The sequence below is a fragment of the Cupressus sempervirens genome, chromosome 9, assembly GCF_028749045.1.
Source record: "Cupressus sempervirens isolate cs-2001-9-10 chromosome 9, ASM2874904v1, whole genome shotgun sequence".
NCBI lineage: Eukaryota > Viridiplantae > Streptophyta > Pinopsida > Cupressales > Cupressaceae > Cupressus > Cupressus sempervirens.
The window spans coordinates 562,885,675-562,906,157 of NC_143126.1; the positions used below are offsets into that span (position 1 = coordinate 562,885,675).

The 20,483-nt window shown below is 36.8% G+C and overlaps 1 protein-coding gene across 4 annotated transcripts in view; it reads right to left on the bottom strand.

The window, feature by feature from the left end:
• LOC149539895 (uncharacterized) overlaps positions 1 to 20,483 on the bottom strand; it is a 148,349-nt gene that overhangs the window by 39,847 nt on the left and 88,019 nt on the right. For 3 of the 4 annotated variants that reach the window (XM_089801116.1, XM_089801114.1, XM_089801115.1), the window contains one exon: positions 1,270 to 2,106. The exons of the other annotated variant lie outside the window; for it this stretch is intronic. In XM_089801116.1, the coding sequence (XP_089657242.1) occupies positions 1,825 to 2,106 (282 nt within the window). In that variant the 3' untranslated portion in view covers positions 1,270 to 1,824. Of the gene's footprint in view, positions 1 to 1,269; positions 2,107 to 20,483 lie in introns of those variants that run through there. 4 annotated transcript variants of the gene reach the window in all.

Here is a 20,483-nt window from a genome sequence, read left to right on the forward strand (position 1 = left end):
TTCAATTCCTTTATTTCTTTATGAGAAAATTTATATTCTTATATTGACCTATTATTACAAATATTGCTATTAATAATTTTTTTATTTTCTGATTAATAAATATGTTCATATTCTCATCTATATTTTTAGGCACAAGCCAAGAAGGTAGCATTGGAATTTTGACATCCTCAATCATACTCAACTATTTGGAAAACATGCTTGCACCATGAGCATAATTCTTTTGGATAATGTGCCTTAGGAATCACCACCACTACCTCCTACAACAAATTTGTGAAGACTTTTGAGGCCTTCTTTAACCCATGGCAGCATAGAAACTGCACTATTGTACCCCAGCCTACTTGGCAATGCTTGTGTTTCTTGTGGTTGAGTATTCTCAAGATGGACGAGTGGCTCACTAGTCATTATAAGCTTTTAAAAATGTGGTTATCATATATAATTCAGTCCATTTTTCAATAAAATATGTGTTTAAAATTGTTTGTGGAAGTTGCTCTTCTAAATTCTTGTATGCTTTGTGCTTTTATTTTGATAGAAAATTTGGCAACCCTAATTACTTTTGTGGAATTATTAGTCATTTTTTGCAAGAAGATTTGTATAGATTTGATTGGAAGATCTTAAACCCCTTGGATCCCTTGGGATTTAATCCATGCATTGTTAACACATTTATAACATAAGCGAATATGAATGTTGAAAATAAAGCCTATTTGGTATTGGTCTGGATTCTTATAATACATGCATTGTTATGGAGAGGCACGCAATGAACTCTGCTTCTTATAGAGCACCATCTATCACATACTTAACTAGTAGACCATATGAATTTAGAAAGATGTATATCTCTTATGAATTAAACTTTGTTGTGATTTATAAATAGTACTTGTGCATTGCTTTTACATGCATAGGATTGATGTTAATAGAATATCATAGATTAGTGCTACATTGTGTTGATTACCACTCAAACTATATTTGATTATCAATTAGAAAACAGGGAAATTCCAAAAATAAAAATAAAAAAGTTCCATTTTTAATATAATTAAGGAAACAAGTTGCACTGCCAGAGTTTCTCAATTTCACTCGTTACATTCCACCAAGGCAATTGGATGGGTAGTAATGTGCCAGTTTATTATTAGCTGTTTATTCATTAGCTGTTATTCTATTCTAACGAATAGAGGGTTGCTAGATGACATGCACCAACACAAAGCCCATTGCTTATTTTTATGTCAGTTCAAAACTATTTTTTAACAGTTCCTATTGTTGTATGTTGTACCTCAAAAGTTGAAAAAGTGCGTTAAACAGAAGCATTGATGGCATTAAATAATTACATGGTATATGGCAAGATTGAAATTTTTTCCCATCCTTTCATGGCCTAAAAATATCTGCTTCTATTCATCATCATTTTACTACAAGATCCTGCATGCTTTCAACCTGTGAATTTTTGCGTGGCCTTTATCAGTTGTTGTACAAATAGTTTTTGATTGCAAGCAACATTCTACTTGACTGGAAACATATTTCCTTGGTCTCTGAGCCAGAAACATTTTTCTTGGTCTCTGAGCCAGAAACATGGGCACATCTAGGAACATATTCCAGGAAACAGTAGATTCTTGGCAAGATCATAACTGTGACAAAGTAGACTGTAGCTCTGATTAGTAGAAACCGTTTTCCCTTCTAGATTATAGCATTTGTCTTTTATTTGGTGTTGGATGCTTCCATTTGAATGCTTCTCAAAGAATTTTTGGGGCACTGAAGATGACGCTTCTCTATTTTTTCTTTTCTTTTCTTGCCATATCTCAAGATTTTACATTTCACAAAACTCTGGTGATGCAAAACATGTTAGTAATCCAAATAACATTTCATATCTTTGTGTCTAGATAGGTGTTTAAGTTTTCTTAAAGCAATGCTTTCAATCTGCCTGATGCGTTCTTTGGAAACACAAAATTGGTAGGCAACCTCCTTACGTGTTCTAGACATGCCACCGTCTAGTCCAAAGCGCAGTCTTATCACTTCTCTCTCCCTTGATTGAAGAGCTTCGAGAAGTTCGTCAATGTCTTGGCGCACCTTCTGTCTGCTCAATTCCATCTCTGAGTTTTTCACTACAGGATCTGCAATAAATTCCTGAACAAAATGCACAGACTTGTAATTATTATAAGTAAATTGAAAACCTTCATAATATGTCATTTTAGCTAATAGTGGAATGGGTAAATGCCTCTCCAAAATATTCAAAATCATTAGAGGTTTTGGATTTCATCAAATGTTGTGTGATACATTTAAACATTTCCATAATAATTTTTTATTTTTTTTAAATTAGAGGACACAAAAGTCGGAGAGGATCCTAGAGATTGAAAAATCCCTCCGCCATATCTTTCACGATTATTTCCAAAAGATTTTTACATGTGTGGGCACTAATTCTTTGCCCAAGGCTTCTATAGGGTTTATCAACCCATCTATAAGTTCAAAGGTTGAAACTTATGGAAGACATAAGGATTGAGGCAGGAATGAAGGATATCAAAATCGAAAGTTCTCCCAGCCCAAAGAGATTTCTGGTGAAAATTTGGATGAAAATGTTGCATGTTATTAGCCCCATAATGTAAAGAGTTGTTCAATGTCGGCCTTATCAAGCTCATTGCTAAAGATGCCGGAAGGAAAAAGATGTGAAGATGGTGTTCTATTACCCTTCTCAAAACTCCTGCAAGGTTCCAGTAAAAGAATCTAGCTAGGAGGATTCAGTTGCATCCAGCCCAATCAGTTGGGAGCACCAAACTCTTTTTTAGTATAAGAATTATTCTTAATAATATCACTAACGGTTGAGAAGGTTTTCACTGGGCCCGTGAGTTTGCCCAAGAACCCCATTGTGATAGTCATACTTATATTTATTGATAGGACCTGTGAATTGTGGGTCTTGTTTATAATCAATATGCCTCCAAACACGTTAAATATAATTGTACAGAACTAGGAGAATTCATCGGCTGCATAAGGACCCCATATGGTAATTAGAATCAGGTTTGCAGATCATTAAAAGTAGATATTTGCTGGATTTTGAACTAAGATTCAAGTTTCAACTTTTGAGTAGTCTCAATCTCCCTCTTACTGGGAAGGATGGAATAAATGATGAAATCTTAGCAATAAGGCACATCTATTTTTAATTTGGTATTATGATTCAAACTATAACTTATTTTTTATGCTCTTTTGATCAGGTACCTGCCTTTGGTGGGAGGTTGAGATAAGTTGCATCCAAGAGATGTTTAGGCAGATTGTCGTCTTCATTTTGATATGTAATGGCAATGACATACAGGCACCTATGATGCAACCATTCTTTTGAAATTAGCAAAACACTTCCACATCCTTCTAGTATTGACATTATGATGGTTGGACTGCAATAAGGCTATATTCCAATAATTGTAGCATTTGTTGATTAAATATCTAAATACATTTATTGCACTGCTAGTTACTTCAAAGTTGTTAGTGATCGTGATGACTACCCATAATTGAATGAAATGTATTTTTTAGATCTAAAGAGCAACAAATCATATGATGCCTTATTAGTACACCAATAAAATATGACTTAGTGGACAAACTAGTGGTCTCACTTATCTTGGCCTTTTTCGTCACTTCAAAAAAAGACATGTTGTTGTGGCATCATATTTGATGATGTGGCCCTGAAACCTTAGTATAAGTAGGGGACTTGCCAAATAATCTACTGTAAAATTGAAGATGATATGCAATTTTTTTTTTGAGATTTTGCGAAGTAAAAGCTATATATATTGTAAACTCAATGCATTCTAGAAAAACCATTCATAAGGCTTCTCAATCTTTTTTTAAAAAGTTTATTTTGCATATTTATATTATCTTCCAAAAAAATTGTTGAATATGCACTAAACTTTGGGGCTGCCACAATCAGAATTGACCCAGAAACATTTGCAAAAATGTCTAGGATTTGGTATTTTGGAATCAAATCAATTCTACCAAGCACATCCCAAACCTGCACGTTTTGGCCCAATGCAATGACACTTTAGAATGTTTAGAGGGAAACTGAAGCCATTTAGTTTGATGTTCTCTTCACTTTTCAACAATTAGAAAACCCGAGAATGTAATGACACGCTAAGTTTTGAAGCAAAGAGACATTGTACCAATGCCATATGATGGTTTTTATTATTGTTTCTGCTATCATGCCGAAGAGGGATGGTTTTCATAAGAACAAGGATGATTTTTCTGTGAAAGGGGTACTATTATTCCACGAATAGGGATGGTTTTCCTGCAATTAGGGAAGCCAATATTCACCTCCATAGCTTCCTAGTCTTGAGTGAGCCAACATTTCTGATAGCAACAATTATTCAGGGGTTTCTATTATATTTGAATAAGCTTCAATTCTCTTACTATGAAGTTTCAATCTGGGCATAGGGGAGAGGATCCAATAGTTTGAGCACTAGCGGGGCATGCCCTTCGTGGGTTGGGGGAGACTTGACCTCATAATCTCATGCCTACCACAAAAGGCTCTCACTAATAGAGCCAAGCATCCAACCCAACTAAATAGCTAGGTTGCAGAGAGATGCATCTCTAATCCCCTAGCGAATTGAACACTAGAGCACATCTTCCGTACTAGAGACCTTGCCTAAGATGTCCCAAATTGCAAGAGACTTTCATCTACAGTCTCTTGAAGACTCATGCTGTCTCCCACACAAAAGGTGTCCTCTCCCACACATAAAATAAAAAGAAGAAAGTTTGACACTAGGGATCATTATGAGATCTTTCTTCTTGAGAAATAGCCAAGAAAGAACTCTAGTTGATGACTTGATATGGATGATCATGATGTAGAAGAGTAGATGATATAAGATTTCTGATTTTTGTTTTTGTTTGTGTATCAGCTTGCTGCTTATCAAGCTAATTTCAACATGTAATCAATTTGAAACTTTGACACAATGATTGTATAACATTTGTTAATTTGTATACTTAAACTTCAAAGTTAACATTTGTCATTTCCCCCAGTAGGATTGGACATAATTAGTTCAATACATAGTTTTATAATTAATTGTCTGAAATATGAAATAGTTATCTTCTAAAATAAGTTTTATAATTAATTGCCTGAAATATGAAATAGTTATTCTTCTAAAATATCAATATTATCATCATTTAATTTGAGGGTTGGAAAGTATAGATGTCGTCCAAGTTGCCTAGATGCCAAATATGCAAATGGATTCCTTCAAAATTTATAGGTCTGAGCCCGTATCCCGAAAGATCACGGGTCGCTGACCCGTACCTTATTTTGGGACAAAGATCCAATTGCTTGGATTTAGACAAGCCCTTTCTTGACAACATTGGGCTCTTACCTCTCCCTAAATTAAATATAAATAATATTGATTATTTGTCTTTAACACAATATTTAGAAATATAAAATTGATTATATTTATCCATTTATAAACAGTAATTCATAGAATGTTTATTGACTTAGATATTAATTCATATATTACCCAAGGTGATTAACGATAAAAGATTTATGTTTATAATAAACAAAATGACATTCGGTACTTGACTTTGGCCAATATGGTTAGAAACCCACACTTACCTCACGTGACTCGTAGTCAACAGCTGTTGTGATGTGTCTGATCCGCTGCTCGTACAAGGTACAAAGGGGTTTATAAGTTTCTTATTTGATGCTTTTCCAAAAACGCCTTCCATGGTCCTATCCACCTTGTGTGGTTGGGTATTTATATCCCCCGCATTGAAAGGCGCGACTTCCCTCGATATCAAGTCCTGCCATGTGTATGGGTGGTCCAAAATTGTCAATGTGTTTGTGTGGTGCGCTTAGGTTATGTATACGGTTAGATTAGATTGGTGTTATTTAATATGTATTTTATTCAGCTATGGGAGATAGATAGATATATAAAATTTTAACGTCCACGAGGCCAAGAATAGCCTATGGGACAGCAAGACAACTCAAGCAGACTTAAGTAGCGCTGTTCGCCTCTTGTGTAGACTGATGATGAGCCCCCCCAATTGCTCAATGTACTCTTCGTTGAACAGGTTATGCCAAGAACTGTCACATATAGTATCCGCAAACTTATCCCTGCTATCCTTGTAGGCCTCACATTCTAGAATAAAGTGCTGTTCAGTTTCCACTTTCCCAGAATTGCAAAATCTGCAAATTCTCTCTTCCCAAGCCTCCTTTGGCCTCTTCCAACGCCCGGTCTCACAACGAAGTTGGTGAGAGTTGGTTCTCAGCTGAGCAATAAGAATTTTAGCTCTCCAAGAAATGTTGGCTCCTATGTACACTTTTTCGAGTTGATCACAAGTGGGGTTGAACTCATTTATATAATATAGTTTCTTCCTCCCAATCTCGCTTCCCCAATTTCTCTTGTAGAATTTCTCCATAACAAAGACCTTTATTTCTTTATTACTTGTGGGGCACATATTGAAATGAATATTCCATTTACTCATCCACTTGATGTTTTGTTGCATCCATGTCCTTTTTCGCTTACATAGTGTGTCACTAAAGACAACTTTCGGCCATCTATCCTCTTCCATTTTTTCGATTCTTTTTAGATAGCTTAAAAGGCGAACCATAGCAAGTGCCTCAATAGGCGCAGCCCCCATTTCACTTAGCATGATGTCATATGGAACAGTGCTTTTAATTTTAAACTTGCTTGTAATCAAGCGCTTTTGGATTCCTTCGATTTGTTTCCATTGTGCTATAGTAGTGCTGCTGGCCCATAATTCACACCCATAAAGAACAACTGGCAGCACAAGAAGACCAAACAAGGTTTGAATAGTTTTCCAATCCCACAACTCCGCTTCACGGCACCTATTCTGAAGAGCGTAGAAAGCCTTCCATCCACCTAATGTCCTTTTATACCTGCAGCTAGACCAGCTTAGTTTTTTGTTGAAATCGATGCCAAGGTATTTATATTCCGCAACTTCTTCGAGAACACTTCCATTGTAATAAAATTCATTTAACTTAACTTAGATTAGATTAGATAATCTTATTTATTTAACTTATTTGATAGAACATTGATAATTGGTAAATTATTAATTTTTTGATAATCTTATTTATTATTTAATTAATAATCAATATACTTTCATTTAAGTAATCATTAATATTATTACAATTAAATTTAATAAATAACTCTTACAAATATATTTAATAATTGGTTATTACAAATAGGGCTATTACAATGTTAAACAGTAGACTTTATCAATGTTCATTATTTGAAAGTTCAATGTAATTATATTTTCAGATTTTCTACAAATTATTAGATTATACTAAAGAAATTGATGTCCCCGAGTACCCTCCACTACTATTTTGGAAAAGTAGTTGTACAAATATTGCTACCAATCTCTAGAGTCTCCAAGTACCCCCGTCTTGATGCAACCTTGCTAAATAGTATTGTGACTTCTATATATAAAACTAATTTTATATACAATATTTATTATTGATGTATTAACATATTGATGTTCTATTGAATAACTAATGTACAATTCTTCAGTTATTATATAAATTCAAATTTAATACAATTTTTTATGATTCCAAGGTTAAGATGTTTTGTAAATTGTTGGAGTTTCATTTTATTTTCCAAAATTATTTTTGTAGTCCAATGACATGTGGAGATTATCATTACATTGTTACGATGGCAACTTGTACTAGCTCCATTGATAACCCTCATTCAAAATTAGCTCAATTTTATCTTTGTGGAGGTGGAAATGACATAGTAGATTCCAAGTTTTGGGACATCTTTGGATGTATAGTGGGTGTGAGCATACAAATCCCTACAATTGAGGGAAAGCTAGTTTTTGTTTCATTTTTGGATTTGGATTCAAAATTTGTCTAGGAAAATATGTTGCACCTAAATCAGCTTAGAAAATAGAAAAATGAATCAAGCCATGATTAAATACATCTAAGATTGCCAATAGAATGGAGTATCCTTTGAGGAGAGGAAGGGGCTCATAAAGGCCACCTACTTCTTCATCTCAAACTTATAGTGTCAACCCTTAATATTGTAGTAGAAAGTCATCCATTTTGGACACAAGTGAAGACAAACCTAATAATGTGAAGAGAGCAAGAATTTAGAATGATGTTGTTTACTTTGATAGGGTTATGTTACAACACAAAGTAAACAAGAATAGAATGTAAATAACATAGAATTTTAAACACAGTTATAGTGCTAGAAAGATAAAGTGTTTTATTCCATTCAATTGATATGCAAGTAAATGGAAATTCACCCATTGTTCTCAATACAAAAAACTTAGTACATATATAGGAGTCCTCAAGTAGTTAAGATTGCAAACCATCATTTTCATCAATTGACAAAAAACTCATCACAAACTAACAACCCAGAAACAACATAATTAACCTAACACATACTATAAGTCCCCATCATAAAATAAATAAGATATTTAAAATTTTGTTTATGGAAATGATTGGTTTAGTATATATTGGACCCATGTCTATTTTAATTATTTCGTAGGTGTTTGTCGTGCCTTGAGTTGGCACTTGGTTTCTCCCTGGATGGGGTATTTATGTCCATTGGGTTATTTTATTTAGTTATGTGATTGGATTTATTATTTGTATTGTGAATTCTTGTTGGAATCTACTTGTACGCCATTTCGGAAGTGAAATATCTTCCCTACTTTGCTCCTTGCAATTTTGGTAGGCTTCTAGTTCTACCCTATTCTGCTTGTGGTTTACTTTTCTCGGATTTGGAACATTGGAGAACCATCATTATTGCAAATTAGAAGAATATTTGTGGCTAAATTGCTTCTCTCTTTGTGTTTTGGCATTCAAACTTTGACAAATATTTAGCATGTTTGTATTCAATAACAACATTAATATCAATTTCGTGCAATATTGGCCGACTGATTGTATGCCTACTTGTTGTACAACCTGCATGCTATACCTACAACATTTCCCCACAGGACCCTACAAATAGTAAGTCTTCTCAACACTGTATGCCATTTTGGTCTTCTTCCATCCACTGTATGCCATTTCACCATATGCTATTTGTCTTCTCCAATCCTTTGTACGGTTACAACAATCTCATCTCTTCTACTCCTACCATACGACATCCCTTCCATACTCGTACACTACTCCAGTTCCTCCATGTACGAACAACTTCCACCCATGCACTTACCTCTACTCCATACCAAGCTCCCTCCTAAACCATACAACCTATTTGAAACAATTAGACACTACACGACCTTGACATTATGCACCATACTTAGCACTTTCCTCCGTACGACCTTAACTACTCTTCCTTCCATTTGGATCCAAATTTTCCTATCATTAGGCATCCAACTTGGTGTGTGAAAGTTAGGTGCATTACAATGGTATAAGAGCCAGTGATCCTGCCAGTCTATGGACAGTGCATAAAAGTTTTTAGCCAAAAATGAAGACCAAATAATCACTTATGCCAAGTTTATAGAAAGACTAATAGATCAGTTTGATGGCAAAGATCTGGAACTCAAATTTAAAGAATTGACATAGCTAAGACAAATAGGGGGTGGTGGACAATTACATCACGAAGTTTCAGAGACTCTTCATAGTGCTTATAGACATATCAAAGAGACGACGGACCGTGCTATTCATAGATGACTTAATAGTATTGCTGAAAGGATGGGTAAAAGGATTCAATCCAATCACCCTCTTGAAAGCTATCAAGAAGGTTTCCAGCATGGCATCATCATCAACCTCGTCTTCTTAGGCTTAATCACACACCAAATGATTCTTGGCTTCGAAGGAAAAAGACAACCAACTCCAACTGAAGAAGCCTATGTTGGGTGAAGCTACTGGTCAGGAACTCAAGACAAGAAAATTGTGTTTCAACTATAAGGACTTGTGGGAACCATGCCACAAATTTTTAGGAAAAGGAAAAATACACTATATTGAGGTCATATCGGACAGTGAGGAAGAACCAGAGGATTTGACACCCGAATAGGATAGTTGAGGAAGAACAAAGAGGATAGCTGCACTTGTACAACATGGGGGCACCATCATTCTTGTGGGTAGCCCAAGGTGCATAGTTTTCAAGGTACGGGGAACACTTTAGGGACAAAGGGTCATAGAAATGTTGGATAGTGGAGCCACCCTAAATTTTATAAGCATCACTTGTAAAGAAAATGGTTTTACCAAAAGAAGCACACGTCGGTTTCTAAGCGTAAGTGGTCGGAGGAATACTTTTACACTTAGTTCTGTAACTGAGTATTACCATGGGCAACTACATAGTGACTGAGGACTTTTTTATAGTGGATTCGGATGACATAGAGGTTATTCTCAACATCCAATAGATGTAAATTCTTGACGAGTACACACAAAGCTTCAAGCGAATGGACTTCACTTTCATAGTTGATGGAAATAAGGTGGTCCTCAGGGGAATGACGAATGAGGGTTTGAAGGAGATTTCAGCCTGTCGGATGGAGACGTCTTCTGACATGACGATGTTGCATGGGCTGCACATTGTTTGGCTTCGACAAAACCTATAAGAGTGCAATAGGTGTACTATCAAGTTGATGAGCTTCAAGTCATTTTGGATAAACATGATAGAGTTTTTGTATAGATGCCACCTAATATACCTCCTCATCATGATTTTGAGCATACCATTGAATTGGAAGATGGCGCCAAGCTAGTCATCACCACACTGTATGACCATCCCAAGAAGTTTAAAGATGAGATTGAAAAGACAATTTAGGAACTACTTGACAAGGGATGGACGTCTCCTAGTTCTAGCCCCTTTGCAACATCACTGGTACTAGTGAAAAAGAAGGATGGGATGTTACGCATGTATGTGGACTACTGTGCGTTGAACAAGATGACAATAAAAAATAGATACCTTATTCCCAGGATCGATGATTTTGCTTGATGAGTTGCATGGTGCAGTTTATTTTCTAAAAATAGATCTTTGTTCTGAATATCATCAATTCCATATATGAGAACAAGATGTGGAAAAATGGCTTTCCAGTGTTACTATAGACATAAATTAGAAATAAAAAAATAAAAAATCATAATAAATGGTTTTGGATTGTGATGAGATTAAAATTTGCCTCGACTTTGCAAAATGGTTAGTTTTAAGCTAGAATGGATTTCATTCATTATTGATGTGATTTTATTTTTAGATTTTTTCCACAACCTTAATGCTTTTCTCTTATGTTTTACAAGGGAATTCAAGAGGGGAGGAAGGATTCATGTTCAGCGTATCAACCCGCAAAATTAAATTGAAATCAAGAGAAAATGCAATAAAGTGCAAAGGATCTAGCTACACGAGGATATGTTCAAGGAGAATCAAGAAAGATGAAGTTCACAGGTTCACAAAGATGCAAGTGATTCAAGTCGATTCCATGAGGAAATCTTGAAGGATGGAGGAAATAAAAAATGTTGGCAATACTCTACAAGCCAAGATTCCAAACACAAGATAAGGATGGTGACATGGCAATTGTTTGTCTCCTCCAATTAGAAAATTTCAGTTTCAAGCACACTTAATCACATCATGCCAAGTGTCCTATTTTCTCATTAGCTATCAAAATTATTGTGGTTTTCTTATTGGTCCATGAATTGGTGCCTTCATGTAATTGGTTGAAAATTTGGCAACCCCAATTAGGGTTTGTGGGAAGAAATCTCGGCCCTTGATCTTGAATCAATCTTAGCCCTTTGTTGTGATTGATTAGATTAGTTGAACTTAGGAGATGAGATTACAATAGAGCTAGGAGGAAAGATTCGAGAACTAGAGTAGAGTAGGATAGCCAAGGGAGAGACTTGATCAAATTGTTGCTATAATGTTTTTGAAAGTAATTGATAATTCATTGCCCGTTCTTCGTGGTGGACTACTTAGTATTGCTTTGTAGTATTGCATGGTTTCCTCAATCTTTCACTTGGAGTAGATTTCTTTTCATGTTGAAGTAGTTTAGTTGAATGCAAGTGATTGTGGATATTTTCTTGTTTGACTCTAACAAATCTAGGCCACTAGCCTCTTGCTGATGGTAAGGGTGCCTTGCATGGTAAGCCAATAAAACAACTTCAATTGATGTTCAATCTTTGGTTTGTGTCTAGATGATGGGATTGGGGAGAGGATATTTATGTGAAAATCATTTCTGCATTCCTTAAGATCTTGCACTAGTAAGGTGGAGCCATTGTTGAGATTACATCTAATAGAGTCCAAGTCATCCACGATTCCTTGCATTCACAGTTGAAAGTAGACATAAAAGTAGTAGAAGTTTAAGTCTAAGTTTAAGTGGATAATTGAGAAGTTGCACTATATTTTCATTACGTGTTGTAAAGCCAAATCTATAGAAGTGCAAGAGTTGATATCCATTGAATAAATAACATAAGTCCCTTTGAGATAACCTGCATATCACATCATTAAATTGAGTGAAGTCCATGATTAAGAAGGAATTTTGAAGTTATTTCATGATCTTACTTTGCAAGCTTAGCATGAGAGATGACCTTATATCAAGAGAGAATTGATGTTTGGTGTTTCTCCTTGAAGCATTAAGTATTTGATTTTGCATGTTGTAGTGGAACAAAACTCACATCAACACCTCCCAACCAAACTTGGATGATAAAGTACATCTAGTACTCCCAATACAAGGATTGTGGATTTCCTTTGACTTGGTTGAGCAAGTTAACTATGTCCTTCACTTCAGGAAGCATATGCTCTCTAGTTAAAGGCTTGGGCAATCTAAAACCCCCTTTTTGTAACGTTATGACCTACTTCCTAACTATAACACATCTATAGATCTTGGAAGATGGAATATGGATTTGAAATTGACCAATCTTCATAAGGCTCTTTATTAAGGATACCCATTGCAACCATCACCTTTTGTCTATCAATTTGCACGAGCTCACTCCAATCAGCTTTGTGGATACACCAGTTCTATGAGTCATACCTATTCATACACTCCAATACCAATTTTGGACATGGTGCTGCTTTCAAAAAGGCTCCTACTTCATCCATACCACTATTAACTATTTTCTCCATCATTGATCTTTTTGGGAGATTCATCACCTTGTCAAGGAATTCCTCAAAATTGGCTTGTGCCATGGAGGTATCACTTAGCTCTAAGAGTGCTCACTAAACAAGACATTTGTCCAAACTTAGCAAGTATAGTCCTCGTGGTTTCAATGCAATCTCAAAAGATCACAACATAAATTACAATGCAACTAAACAAAAGATAGAGTAACTAGAATTTTCCTTACAAATAAGCAACAATTTAGGAAAGAATCACCAAATCTCATCTTTGTGATTTATCAAATATTTCTTAAAATTGCATAGACTTCCTATAAATACCTCTACTACCTTCCATCTCACAACCCTTAGTTCTATAATGATAGCAATTTTAGTTGCTTTGCATGTAATGATGAAAATAACAAAGGCCACGGTACATACAGTGAAAAATCATTCATTCATTGTAATGTTCCCATCATAAAATAAATAATTAATCAAACCTTTGTTAATGGGCCAATTGATTTAGTATATCTCAGACCCATTTTTATTTTTGTTTCCATAGGTAGGTGTCGCCGTTGACTATATTTGTACACCCTCAGAAAGGTTTCCTCGATGGGTATTTAAGCACGACTTGTAGGTAGTTGTTGGTATGCAATTTGGATTATTTCTTTATATTGCAAATTCTCGTTGGGATTCTCTATGGTTCGCCATTCTGGAAGTGAAAGATCTTCTCTACTTAGATATTTCAGTTTCGGTGGGATTCAACCCTCACCCTATTCCGTCTGTGTATTACTTTGCTCGGATTTGGCAAATCGGAGCACCATATTTGTGTCGGTTCATATATACATTTCTGGGATCGAATTGAATCAATTATTTTGTCATTATTTAACATATTTGGTGAGTGTATTGTATTGATTTCTAGTGCATCTTGATCTCCACATATTGGACGGCCTCCAAGCTCTACCATACAACCTTATCAATTGTTGCTCCACGTACAGTCTACCTATTCACCCCTCACGATCTTCCATACTGTACAGCCTCCAAGCTTACAGTATGACCTCCCAACTTTAACGTACGACCTCCATAGCATCAGCAAGAAGATACATTATGACCTATTCAAGCTTCCCTGTACAACCACTCTGACCTGTCCACGTTTGGTCTAGCGTTTGATTCTGGCATTCGCCAAGTCCACACATGGACAAACCTGTTCCTAAGGGTTAGTCGGATGATGGAACATTACAGTGGTATCAAAGCCAATCATCTTGCCAACCTATGGATAGTGAATGAGAGTTTATAGCTAGAAGAGAAGATCCCATTCAATTGATAGAATGGAGGAAGAAGAACCCACTACTGCTAAACTCATGGCAATACTAATTGATCTTTCGAGGAATCAGGCGCAAATCAATGATACCCAGTGACTTATGGAAGAAACTCTCAGGAAATTGGCATATAATACAATATCTGGTGAACAAAATGGTCATAGCGTGGACTCAGTGTCAGGGAAGGAAAATCCTCATTCAGCACGATCTCAACCTTCCATGCCATTTTTCCCTCCACAAACAAAGGTACCACACAGAGGAAAGTAGGCAACCTTTGAGGAAGTTCAAGGACAATTGCGAGAAGACTGGAAGAATGGAAATTTGGAGGATATATCCTATAAATATTATGTGGAACTGAGAATGAGGTATTCCGGAGGCGGAAACCGAGGATATTTTAATGATGATTTTTGAAGGAAGTTGAGTAAGGTAAATTTGTCACCATTTAATGGATCTGGAACCATATCTGCTCAAGCATGGGTAATGAAGGCCGACACTTACTTCCAACTTAATCCAATGCCAAAAGAGGAAGCAATCAAATTTGCAGCACTACACTTGGAGGGAGTGGCACATGAATGGTGGCATCATGGCACCATCACAATGGGGCATGACCAAATAAATACTTGTGCAGAAAATTCATTGAAAGATTGATAGATCAATTTGATGGTAAAGATTCGGAACTTAATTTCAAAGGATTGGCACAACTGAGGCAAACTAGATCAGTGGACTGATACATACGGAATTTCAAAAACTCTCTGTTTTGGTCATGAACATTTCCAAAAGGAGATGAATAGTGTTGTTCATGGACAAACTGACGAAACCACTACGAGGTTGGGTAAAAATTTCCAATCCTACCACTCTTTTGGAGGCTATAAAGAAGTCGTGAAGCATGGCATCATCATCAACATCATCCTCTTGAGGTTACGCACACTCCAAATTGCCAGTATTTCCCAAGGACAAAGATAACAAACCTCTGGCTAAGAAACCTTTGTTGGACGAAGCCACCAAATAGGAGCTACGAAGGAAGAAATTATGCTTCAATTGCAAGGGACCATGGGAGCCTGGGCACAAATACCTCGGTAAAGGAAAAATACACTACATTGAAGTCGTATTTGATGATGCGGATGATTAGGAGGATCTACCTTCTGAAGACAACCATCCCCACGAGGACACCAAAATGGTTAGCCTAAACTGTATGAAGAGAATTACAGCTTTGGTACGGCTCGGAGGAACTATTGCCTTAGCCAAGAGCCCGAAGTTTATAGTGTTTCATGTATGAGAAACCCTTTAAGGACAAAGGGTCATGGTGATGTTCATAAGCGGAGCCACTCTAAACTTCATAAACTCATAAACGAAGAGGTCTACCTATTGAGATGCATGCAGGATTCTAGGTTAAGGTCGCTGGAGGGACCCTTCTGCCCTGTACACACCTTTTTTAACCAACTAAGTATCACCATGGCTAACCACACTGTGATAGAGGATTTCTTTATAGTGAACCTAGATGATATGGAGGTTATTCTGGGCATACAGTGGATGGAGACACTTGATAAATACACTCAAAGTTTCAAACGGATGGACTTCACTTTTGTTGTCAATGGAAAGAAGGTGGATTCTCCGTGGAATGGCGGTACAGCAGATGGAAGCAATCTTTCGACATGATGGCATTGTATGGGCTGCACACTTTTGTTTTGACAGAACCCATAAAAAGACAACAGACACCTCGCCAAGATGATGATCTTTAGAATATCTTGAGTGCTCATGATAAAATTTTCATGGACATTCCTCTTGGCATACCTCCCCATCGTGGGTTTGAGCATACCATTGAATTGGAAGTAGGCACCAAACCAGTCATAACCACACCCTACTGCCATCCCAAGAAATTCAAAGATTAGATCGAAAAGATGATTCAAGAACTACTTGAGAGAGGATGGATCCGTCCTAGTTCTAGCCCTTTTGCATCCTCAGTAGTATTGGTTAAAAAGAACAAAATGATGCACATGTGTGTGGACTACCATGCATTGAACAAAAAGACAAAAAAAATAGATATCCTATTCTCAGGATCAATGAATTGTTGGATGAATTACATGGTGTGGTTTAGTCTTCAAAAATAGATCTTTGTTTGGGATACCATCATATCCGCATGAGGGAAGAAGACGTAGAGAAGACAACTTTTCGTTGTCACTAGAGGTATTATGAGTTCCTGGTCATGCCGTTCGGATTAACGAATGCACTTGCTACATTCCAGTCATGCATGAATCGCATTTTCAACAAACAATTGCGTAAGTATTTACTGGTATTCTTTGACGATATCCTTATTTATAGGAAGATGTGGGAAGAACACTTGAAGCATCTGGATGAAGTCCTAAGGATCATGAAGGCTTAGTCCTTGTTCGCCAAGCAATCAAAGTGTGAATTCAAGATGACAAAAATATTGTACCTGAGGCATGTTGTTAGTAAATATGGAGTACAGGGTCATTAAGAGAAGATTCAAGCGATCCTTGATTCCCCCCCGCCAACCCCCCCCCCCCCCACCTAAACTGCTCTCTGAGTTGCAAGGATTTTTTGGACTCTGCAGTTATTATTAGAGGTTTGTAAAAGGATTCTCTCAGCTTAGTGCACCATTAACAAATCTGACAAAAAAAGGCTCTTTCCAGTGGAATGAAAAGGCGCAACTCACTTTTGATAAGTTGAAAGAAGTAATGAGCACTATCCTAGTACTTGCCTTACCTGACTTCAGTCAACCATTCATTCTGGAGTGTAACACATCCAAAGAAGGCATTGGCATGGTACTGATGCAAGATAGACACCCCATAGCCTATGAGACTCAAAAGCTTACACAAGCAAAGTGTCTATATTCCCTTTATGACAGAGATGTTAGCCATCGTACATGCTCTGACCAAGTTCCGACAATATCTAATGGGCTCCAAATTTGTCATCTGTACTGAACATAATAGCTTGAGATATTTTCTAGAGCAACGAGATTTGAACAAGAGGCAACAAAAATGGGTAAGAAAAGTTTAGGATTTTGATTTCAAAATTGAATACGTGAAAGGAAAGAACAATGTGGTTGTAGATGCCTTGTCTAGGAAACCCGCCATCTGCTTACTGACTCAAATTTCAAATGACTAGAAAGCAAATTTATTGGTGGAATATTCCAAAAACACATTTGCATGTGAGTTAATGGATGACAACACTCAAAATGATCGGTACAAAGTGGTGGATGACATCATTTACTATAAGAATTGAAATTACTTAGTGCCTAAATCCAAACTGAAGTAGAAAATCTTGAAGGAGATACATGCCTCACCCTTAGCTGGACACCTAGGTTTCCTCAAAACTTACAGACAACTCAGGGAGAGGTTTTCATGGAAAGGCTTTAAAGGAGACGTATTGCAATATGTAAGATAATGTGTAGTCTACCAGCAAAACAAATATTAACATACTCTACTAGTTGGGTTACTGCAACCTTTACCTATACTAGAAAAAAAGTGGGAAAGTATCTCGGTGGACTTCATTACTAGACTTCCCAAGGTGAACGGAAAAGATTGTATCTTCATGGTAGTTGACAGATTGACAAAGTATGCACACTTCTTCGCTGTCTCTTTAGATTTTTAGGTGGCATGGGTAGCCAAATTATTTTTCAAAGAAGTCTTTCGTCTACACGGGTTACCTCGAAACCTTGTTAGTAACTGTGATGGTCGATTTATCAGTGTTTTCTAGACAAAATTGTTTTGGTTGGCAGGAATGGAATTTTCACAAGTACCAGCTACCACCCTCAGACAGATGGATAGATAGAGATTGTGAACAAGTGGCTAGAAGGTTACCTTCGGAGACATGGGCATGGGTCAAATGGATACATCTAGGGGAATACTATTACAATACCACTTACCACATGTCCACCAGGATGGCACCCTTCAAAGCACTATATGGGTATGAACACCTTTCATTTATCGACACAGTGTTGGGTGACAGTCACGCACCAAGGGTGAGGGATTGGGTTTAAGAGGGGCAGGACATCCTGAGATGCTTGAAGGGAAACTTACAAAGGGCGCAAAATCAACAAAAGATGTACACTAACAAACATTGAATCGAGAGAAGCTTCAAAGTGGGAGACTTGGTCTATCTCAGACTTCAGCCATATAGGCAATCCTCATTGCAGGTAAAAGGGAAAGAAAAATTGAAGCCACGACTTTATGGCCCTTATAGTGTAGCTTGTCGCATCAGTGAAGTTGCCTATGAGTTGGAACTTCTAAACGGGAGTCGCATTCATAACGTTTTTCATGTCTCCTACCTAAAGAAAGTTGTGGGACAGAACATCACGGTGACTGTAGACCTTTTGCTGCTCAATGAAGGGAAGCTCATATTGAAACCGGTCGAGATGATTGATGTACGTGAGAAGACCTTGCGGAACAGTACTATGAAGGAATACTTGGTATGCTAGAGACATTTTCCATTGGATGACACGAATTGGGAAGGCGAACACATTCTCCAGCATCTGACATTGCATTTTCTTGAGGACAAGCAAAATTTGGGATGGGAGGACTGTAATATTCCCGTCATAAAATAAATAACTAATCAAACCTTTGTTAATGGGTTGATTGATTTACTATATCTCGGATCCATTTTTATTTTTGTTTTTGTTTCAGTAGGTAGGTATGGTTGTTGGCTATCTTTGTACACCCTTGGAAAGGTTTCCCCAACGGGTATTTAAGCACGGCTTGTAGGTAGTTGTTGGTATGCAATTTGGATTATTTCTTTATACTGCAAATTCCCATTGGGATTCTTTGTGGTTCACTATTTAAAAAGTGAAAGATCTTCCCTACTTGGCTATTTCGGTTTTGGTGGGATTCAACCCTCACCCTATTTTGTCTATGTATTACTTTGCTCAAATCTGGCAAATCAAAGCACCACATTTGTGTTGGTTCATATGTACATTTCTGGGATCGGATTGAATCAATTATTTTGTCATTATTTAATATATTTGGTGAGTGTATTGTCTTGATTTCTAGTGCAGCTCGATCTTCACATACCGTACAGCCTCCAAGCTCTACTGTACGGCCTCATCAATTGTTGCTCCATGTACGGCCTACCTGTTCACCCTCCCTCACGATCTTCCATACCATACAACCTCCTAGCTTACTGTATGGCCTTCTAGCTTTAACATACGACCTCCATAGCATCACCAAGAAGATATCATACGAGCTATTTAGGCTTCCCTATACGGCCACTTTGACCCGTGCATGTTTGATTCTGGCATTCACCAAGTTCACACACAAACAAACTTATTCCCAAGGGTTAGTCGGACAATGGAACATTGCATTTGTTGGGAGGTGACTCTTGAAAAGATGGTAGTCAAATAGGGTAATTAATAGTATGTCCTTTCACACTACGAGCTTACCTTTCAATGACATTTTCACAATGATGAAATTTACACTTATGGTTAATCAAAATACTTCCCCCATGCATATTTCCTTAACAACACTTGTAATAATTACCTTCATTATCCAAGTATGGGTGAACCTTGAACCTTTTGAAAAAGTTGTAAGTTCATGGGTTCAAGTTCAATTACTATTGGCAACAGACTGATGCAAAAGAAAAACTAGGAATCAAGACATATGAAGAAATAACACATTAACAATAGTGGGGACTTCGGGCATGAACTTTTAACCTTTGAACCTTTACAAAAACTGTTTCAAAGTTCAAGTTCAATCAAGCCTCACTTTTTAACATTATGTTTTCTCGACAATTAAAACATGAAGATTGATAATTGAGGTTGAAATTGAAGTTGTGAACCTTGGGAAGCTCAACAAGAAGGTTTAGTTCGACAGAAAGATTATTATCACAAATAACTTTATGATGGCTCAAAGACTTGATTATAATACACATGAAAAATTTCACAAGGTGACTCTATAATTAGGAAAAATAGGAGAACCAGCGAAAGATGGGGCTAACACCTAGACATTAGAAACATGTCCACCAAACCACATAACCTCAAATGTCAATGCAAAGCATTCTCCAAACCTAACCTAACTATTTGTGACAACCAACCTCACTTATAGAAAACAACAAAAAATAATTTCTCCCTTTGAACTCTCGTAGACCTAAACATGGGATTGTGCAACATTCATAAACCATATGTTACGACACCTAAACTGCAAGCTACCAAAATCTTATGCAGAAGAATGCAAGCATTCTCCCATTAAGTACTTCAAATACACTTTCCCACATATTCCATCTTCTCATACGGCCTCCA